At 44.7% G+C, this 7,500-nt stretch overlaps 2 protein-coding genes across 2 annotated transcripts in view; both read right to left on the reverse strand.

Moving 5' to 3' along the window:
- The window catches only part of LOC123505083 (eukaryotic translation initiation factor 3 subunit B-like), a 9,777-nt gene extending 4,756 nt beyond the window's left edge, over positions 1-5,021 (reverse strand). The window contains exons 1-7 of the mRNA XM_045256137.1: positions 4,835-5,021; positions 2,877-3,072; positions 2,483-2,654; positions 1,891-2,025; positions 1,023-1,180; positions 702-903; positions 68-220 (exon numbers count right to left, since the gene is read on the reverse strand). Coding sequence (XP_045112072.1) covers positions 68-220; positions 702-903; positions 1,023-1,180; positions 1,891-2,025; positions 2,483-2,654; positions 2,877-3,072; positions 4,835-5,006 — 1,188 coding nt within the window. The 5' untranslated portion in view covers positions 5,007-5,021. The remainder of the gene's footprint in view (positions 1-67; positions 221-701; positions 904-1,022; positions 1,181-1,890; positions 2,026-2,482; positions 2,655-2,876; positions 3,073-4,834) is intronic.
- A 1,332-nt stretch (positions 5,022-6,353) lies between these two features.
- Positions 6,354-7,500, reverse strand: part of LOC123506750 — an 8,729-nt gene continuing 7,582 nt past the window's right edge. Inside the window, exon 8 of the mRNA XM_045259048.1 lies at positions 6,354-6,584. Coding sequence (XP_045114983.1) covers positions 6,354-6,584 — 231 coding nt within the window. The remainder of the gene's footprint in view (positions 6,585-7,500) is intronic.

The raw sequence follows: 7,500 nt of genomic DNA on the forward strand, positions 1-7,500 counted from the left end.
CTCTCAATACACCATGCCTTCTCGCCCATCACCCCAGCCACTCTCCCTCTCCCTCTGCCACTCTCACCTCCTCCCTGCTGGGTATGGAAAGCAGGGACACCTTGGCAGGCACATCCTTGTCCTCGGCGATCCAGTAGGCCAGGATGTTGTCAGTGGGAGACCAGCTAAAGTCCTTGATCCCAGCCACCTTGATGCTCTTCTTGTCCAGCAACCCAAATGACTGCAAGGTAAAGGTAGGGTGAGGTTAGGTTAATTGCCCTAATCTTGTAAAAAACACCCCAAAATACACCCCTGAACACTTCTACACTCCTAAATACCACTAAACAGCCCCATACATCACTGAACACTCCTAAAAACCCCTTCAACACCCCTGAACACTAAACACCCCCCATACATCACTGAACACTCCTAAAAACCCCTTTAACACCCATAACACACCCCTGAACACTTCTAAACACCCCGACACATCTGTAAACACCCCCCTGAACACTCCTGACACCTCTGAACACCTCTAAACACCACAACACACTAGTCACCTCTAAACACCCCTGAACACTCCTTAACACCCACAACACACCCCAACACACTCCTAAACATGCATTAACACCCCCGTACACCTCTAAACACTTCTAAACACCCCTGAACACCCACAACACACCCCTGGACACCCCATAATAACCCCACACCCCCCCAACACACACCGGGGTCTCGTAAACGCTGACGCACTCCTCCCAGATCCTAGCGAAGTACTTGTCATCGCTGGACCACTTGAAGACAGGCCACACTGGGGGTCTCTCTGCGTTAAAGGCCCTCTTCTTCTGCCCAGACCGAGAGTCCCAAATAATTATGCTCTGGGGTTCCTCCGAGCGCTGGTCCACGTGCGGGGAGAAGCTCACGATGTACCTGTGGGGGGAAGGGGTGATTTGAGGTGGTTTGAGGTGTTATTCAATGTTTTTTGGGTATTTTGAGGTGAAACAGAGGAATAAAAGTTTAAATATAAATAGGTACACACACACACTTACTTTTCACAGGGGGAGAAGTCAATAAACTGCACACCTGGATGGCTAAATTTCTGCACCTGTCTGAACTCCTCCCCTCCCCACAGCGCGATGCCCTTGCCGTGGAAGGTGGCCAGGTAGGTGCCCCGCGGCGACCAACGAACATACGTCTCTGTCCAACGCTGCGGGGAGAAACAGGGGTGATGGGGTGACCAGATGGGGTGAACGTGGCGGGGTGTATTGGGAACAGCTGATTTATTTGGGTGTTTTCACGTTTTTTAATTTTTCTCATTATTTTGGTGGGGTGAGGTGACATGAGGTGGGGTGAGGTGACTGGGGTGGACATATTGGTGAGGTTCTATAAAAAAAATTGATAAGATTAGCATTAAAACTATCATTAGTATTACCTCATTAAACCCACAATATACCCTTAAAAACCCCCAAAACCCCCTTAAACACCCCAATAACACACTTCTTTCACCTGTCACCCCTTCTAAACACCCCTCCCAGACACCCCACACTCCTTCAAGACACTCCAACACCCCTCAAACTCTAGCCTAACCTAACTTTAACACATTCACCCCTCCCAGACACATATCTCTTCCTACACCCCTTCTAGACACCCCCACACCCCAAGACACCCCTACACACCCCCAAACCACCAACCTAACCAACTTGACCTACCTCACACCCCATAAACCCCTTTCCAGATCTCTAAACCTCCATAAAACACCCCAAACACACTGACACACCCCCAAACACACCAAAACACCCACAAAACACTCCCAAAACACACCAGAACACACCAAAACACCCCAAAAACACACCTCTACACCACTCCTGAACGCCGACCCACCCCTACACCCCTCAAGACACCCCCATAGACACGCACCTCCCTCTTGGCGATCTCCACAGCCTCTGGGACAGCATTGAGGTAGATGGCAGTCGTGGTGCCCCCGTCGAAGATGATGGAAAATTGGTCAAAGCAGTTCTCGTCCAAAAGGTAGTAGCTCATGTTGCCAAGGTCCTGTGAGGGAGAGGGAGAGGAGAGTGAGTGAGAGGGTGGGTGGGTGTGTGTGTGTGTGTCAGTCAGTGTTTAAAGGAGAGGGAAGAGTGTGTTTGAGAGAGGGAGAGGGAGGGAGGGAGGGAGGGAGAGGGAGAGAGAGAGAGAGAGAGAGAGAGAGAGAGAGAGAGAGAGAGAGAGAGAGAGTTTTAAGTTATGTTATGTATACAGATATACATTTTACCTTGATATACATATTTGTAATTCTATTTTTCTATACATACATGACACACAAAATACCCCCCTCTCTCTCTCTCTCACAAAGTTAAATATCTTTCTCACTCGCTCACAAAACATGCAACATTCTCTCTCAAACACTCTCTCTCACACACACACACACACACATCCAATCTCTCACATAAACAAACCCCTCTCTTTTACATTTCACCCCCCCCTCTCTCTCTCTCTCCCCCCCCAATACCTTATAAGGCTCAGGGACGGGTGCCACAAACTCCTCCGGTATGTTGTCATATTTGTCGAAGTCTGTGAAGAGGTTACAGAGGAAGGTGTGTTGCTTGTCCAGCTTATAGTTGTTCCTCTGCCTCACTGCCTCCTCTGCCGCTGCCCTGTCCTTGAACTCCAGGAAGATGTACCTGCAAGGGAGGGACAGGTGAGGTGGTGGTGGTGGTAGTATAGAGTGGTAGTAGTAGGGAAGGGAAGGGAAGGGAAGGGAAAGGAAGGGAAGAGAGAAGGAAGGAAGGAAGGAAAATAAGGATAAGAATGAGAATAAAGAAAAAAGAGAAAAGAATAAGAAAAATTGCTAATATTGACAGCAAACACACAGCCTCAAACAATCCATGAGGTGGTCAACTCACCCCTTGGTCTTGCCCTCCTCGTTGGTGGGGTAGAACTCATTGATAAGCGTGCCGTACTCCTTGAAAATCTTCCTCACCACATTCTTCAGCTTTTCGAGTCTCTCCGCCCCGACAGAAGGCACACCGTCCACGATTATCACCGACTCCACCCCATCGGTCTCCTTTGGCTTCTGACGCAGCAAATCGCCCAGTAGCTCTGTAGTGGCGGCAAGTCAGCACAGGTTAAATTGAGTTATGTTAAGTTATGTTACGTCAACCCCTTCAGTAGCATGACGTGTTTCCATATTCCCTGTGGTGACTATCTGGTGATTTTGTACAGCTTAGGAAAATCATGTGGGGGGTTAAAATGGTGAAGACTGTGGCTATTTAATCTTGTGACCTCCATACACCCTTCTTAATGTCAATAAAATGGTCTAATGGTACACAAACCTCAAGGTAAAAATGTGTCCCAGTACTGAAGGGGTTAAAATAGTGAAGACTGTGGCCATTAATCTTGAACTATATACACCCTTCCTAAGGTCAATAAAATGGCCTAATGGTACACAAATCTCAAGGTAAAAATGCATCCCAGTACTGAAAGGGTTAAGCCAGGGGCACTGTCCTAATATAGACATCCCTCTGGCTGTCCTCAATTCCCAGCTTCCTCTCTGCAGCTCTTTCACTCGCCTGATGGGACATGGAAATGAAAATATAATAAAACAAACTAAGATAATCCTAACTATAACCCAACCCAACCTAACCTAAGCTAACTCGATCTGTAACCCAGCCTAACCTAACTGTAACGTAACCCCACTACTGGTCCGAGGGGTTCTGATGGGGAGGTATCAGTGGTGCGTGTCGCCTCAACTAGATTAGGTTAGGTTAGTTTGGGTTATTTTCCTTACCACGCCCTGCCAGGTGAGTGAAAGAGCTATGAAGGGGAGCTGGGAAACAAAGACAGCTGCAGGGATGTTTATATCAAGACAGTGCCGGGATTGCTTTGGTTAGGTTAAGTTAAGTTTTTCATCATAAGGGAAAGTAAAACTGACCACAGGAAAATAAATAAATAAATAAAAATAGTAAGTCCGTAAGGGTTAAATAAATAAATTAATGGTAATGGTTAATGGAAGAGGCAGCAGTCCACCATTAGGTTATGTTAGGTGACAGTGTGGGGGATGATGGGGTGTACCAGGTCATTAGGGTGGGGGATGGGGGGGTGTACCAGGTCATTAGGGTGGGAGTGGGGGGTGTACCAGGTCATTAGGTCAATCTGCCAGTCAACATTCCCACCATACTTACTGTGGTCCACCCTACAGTCACCCTGGTATTACTGCAGTGTGAACCGTTACACCACACCTCACTCTTCACATCCTCACGGTCTACATCACACTTCTACCACCATTTCTCACCTTTATTTCACCCTATCGGAAATTAATAATACCTTCAGGGCAGCATTTTGGTTAGGTTAAGTCTACCAACATTTCTAACCCAATTTCACCACATCAGAAATTAATAATAACTCCAGGAAAGAATTTAGATTAGACCTACGAGCATTTCTAACCCTATTTCACCCTATCAGAAATTAATAACTTCAAGACAGATATTAAAAGGTTAGGTCTACCAGCATTTCTAACCCAATTTCATCCCTATCAGAAATTAATAATAACTGGACAGAATTTAGCTTAGGTTAGGTTTGGTTCTCCCCCCCCCCCCTAAAAACCCGCTTTCCCAGGAGGCCTCCAAGCTTGTTAGACCTACGGAAACAAAATACAAGGCAAGCTGTATTGGTTCTAAAATTTCCGTCACCATTATTAGTCAAGCAACACAACAAGGAGAGAGAGAGAGAGAGAGAGAGAGAGAGAGAGAGAGAGAGAGAGAGAGAGAGAGAAGTACATATACCCGCAAACATCTGTGACAGCGGTACATGTGGTCAGGCCGGCCTCTCCCACCCTCCCCTATCTGCTCTCCCACACTCTCACCTTCGTCAGTTATATCGTCCACAAAGTCCTCGGGGTCACTGAAGTCCGGCTCCTCCTCCTCCTGGCCTCCATCGTCCTCGTTGTCCAGCGGCTTGGCCTTATTTTTCTTAGCCATGTTGTCGGCGGCGGCCTGGCTAGGTGGCGGTACTGTGAGGTCATCCCTTACTCTCATCTCGACAAAATAGAAATGTTTGTTTATCCTGCAAGTGTTTTAATGAAAGAATATAACGTGTAAAAATATTTTGTTTTATTTTTACTATTAGGTTTTTAGTATGGTAGTTATAATGTGTTGTTTCTTTATATATATTGCCTCTTCATCTCGACAAAATGGTGATGTTTCTATCTTCTATAATGGTTTAAAATGCTCCAGTCATAGTTTTGTATTTAGAAGGTCAGATAATATGCATTTATTTTGTGTTTTGATATGTTTTGATAGCGGATATACGTGTAGTTGCAGGGATATATGGGTAATATAAACACACCTCTTTATCTCGAGAAAATGGTAGTAATTCTCAATCACATATATTCCTAAATAGATTAATAATGATGGAAAACAATACATTTTATCATGGGTATAACTCATGCGCCATTAATGAGTGAATAATGAAATGGGAAATAGGAAAACATATTTGGAAGCTTGTGACGCCCGCTCTGGCAACACTTGGCGGGCACACGTTCCAATAATGTTCCTCCGGGAAATTATGGTGGAACTTTCTCTTGCATCGCCAAAACAAGTAATGAGAATAAAAAATGCTCAGTTAGAGATGAATGAGTGAAACAATAAAAAATAACAATAGAAAAGAAAAAAAATGAGTCTTGATGTGTTGGTAGTAGTAAGGAAATGAGTCGGTGTAGGCTGTACATGACATGATGGGCGCGGCAAAGAGGGAGATATGAGGGAGCAGGGATGGAAGGAGGGAGATTGATTAATTGATAAGAAAATAGAGAGAGAGAGAGAGAGAGAGAGAGAGAGAGAGAGAGAGAGAGAGAGAGAGAGAGAGAGAGAGAGAGAGCTTTATTGTTGCATTAAAGGAAATACAACAAAGGAGGAGGCTGGTCTTTGCCACCCACCCCCTGGACAAGGACTTAAGGATATCACAAATATAAAAAGAGAGAGTGTACATGAGAATACAGATGAATCAATCAATACATAGTGCACACAGTGACCTTATTGCACGAATCTCCTCTACTGGTGGAGCAAACTTGTAGCATTCCTTGAGGATATCCCCGAGAGAGGCAGAGTCCAGGAAATGGTCAGTGAGGGAAGCAAAGTGAGGCAAAGAACACCACACACCACACACCACACACCGGAAGTATACATGCAGTCACTGTCTTCCTAAAAGTATTGATAGCCTAATCTGAGACTCATTTCCACCGTGTCCTGTCATGCAGTGCTTCTTTTTTTTCCTCTCTCTCTTTTTTCATGTGTGTAAGTAACTTGAAGAGCATTTGAAAACACTGCTAACCTTCCACCCATTAGTGGGGCAGGCAATTTTATTTATAGTGGTAGCCATGGGAGTCACCACAGCTGTGGGAGACACGCACAGCACATAATGAAGACTACTGCCACACTGCCACAGTCCCTACGGCAACAGAGATCCAGCTGATCACTTACGGCACAATACATGGACCTACACAATGCTGCTCTTAACTCAGCCAAGAGTGAGAGTGTGTTCAGTAGCTCAGTGCCATGTAGGGCCCACTGTGGCACTGCGTCGTCCTGCAGGGCACACTGAGCTAGACGTTCTGCCTTTCGTTAAACAGGATGCCCACATGAGAGGGTACCCACTGCCCACAACCCAGGTGAAATGGACCTACCTGCCACTTCCATGACACCTGGTCCACACTGCCACCTCTCTCCTTGTTACCTACCTACCTGTCTCCAAGGAAGGAAGGGGAGAGGGAAGGAATGCAAGGAGAGGTTCATAGAGAAGGAAAAGGAAGGAAGGGTGATGTGATGAGAGTCCATCCTCCCTGGACCCTCCCCCTTGGACCACCCCAGTACCTCAAGTCACATTTTACTATAATCACACTAAAAAATAAATATTACTTATCTTTTTCTTACAGATGACAGCACCACCATAGCTCGTTTCAACAGACTACAACGTTTACCAAACTTTCTTGAAAATAATACAAAGAATTAAATTTTCTAAGCAAATCTAAACAAAACACAAGGTTATACAAATTGTACCCATCCCTGACTGTAGATCATTTTAAATATATTATGATGTGTTTGGGTGAAGCTTGTGCCGTTTCATTTCTCAAAATAAATGTTAATACAAAAAATAGTGTAACTTTATCATAGTGTGTGCTAAAAGGAGATAGAAAACGTGCTCTCTCTCTCTCTCTCTCTCTCTCTCTCTCTCTCTCTCTCTCTCTCTCTCTCTCTCCGTACACAATCACCAAATAGTAAGTAGAATGATTACAAAAGCTCATGGTACTGAAAGGGTTAACTGAGACAATATACATACTTACTTAATAAACATGTGTAAAAAAAAAAAAACAAATAGTTTATGGTAAAAATAGAGAAGAAAACTAAATGCTAAAATATTACTACCACTTTTTTATTCATGAATGTTACAGTACAGATATATTTATTTATTTATTTATTTATCTTTTTTTTCGCGCTTAAACGAACGCAATGTAAAGAAAAGATGGAGACGATG

The sequence above is a fragment of the Portunus trituberculatus genome, chromosome 2 (genome assembly GCF_017591435.1).
Source record: "Portunus trituberculatus isolate SZX2019 chromosome 2, ASM1759143v1, whole genome shotgun sequence".
Taxonomy (NCBI): Eukaryota; Metazoa; Arthropoda; class Malacostraca; order Decapoda; family Portunidae; genus Portunus; species Portunus trituberculatus.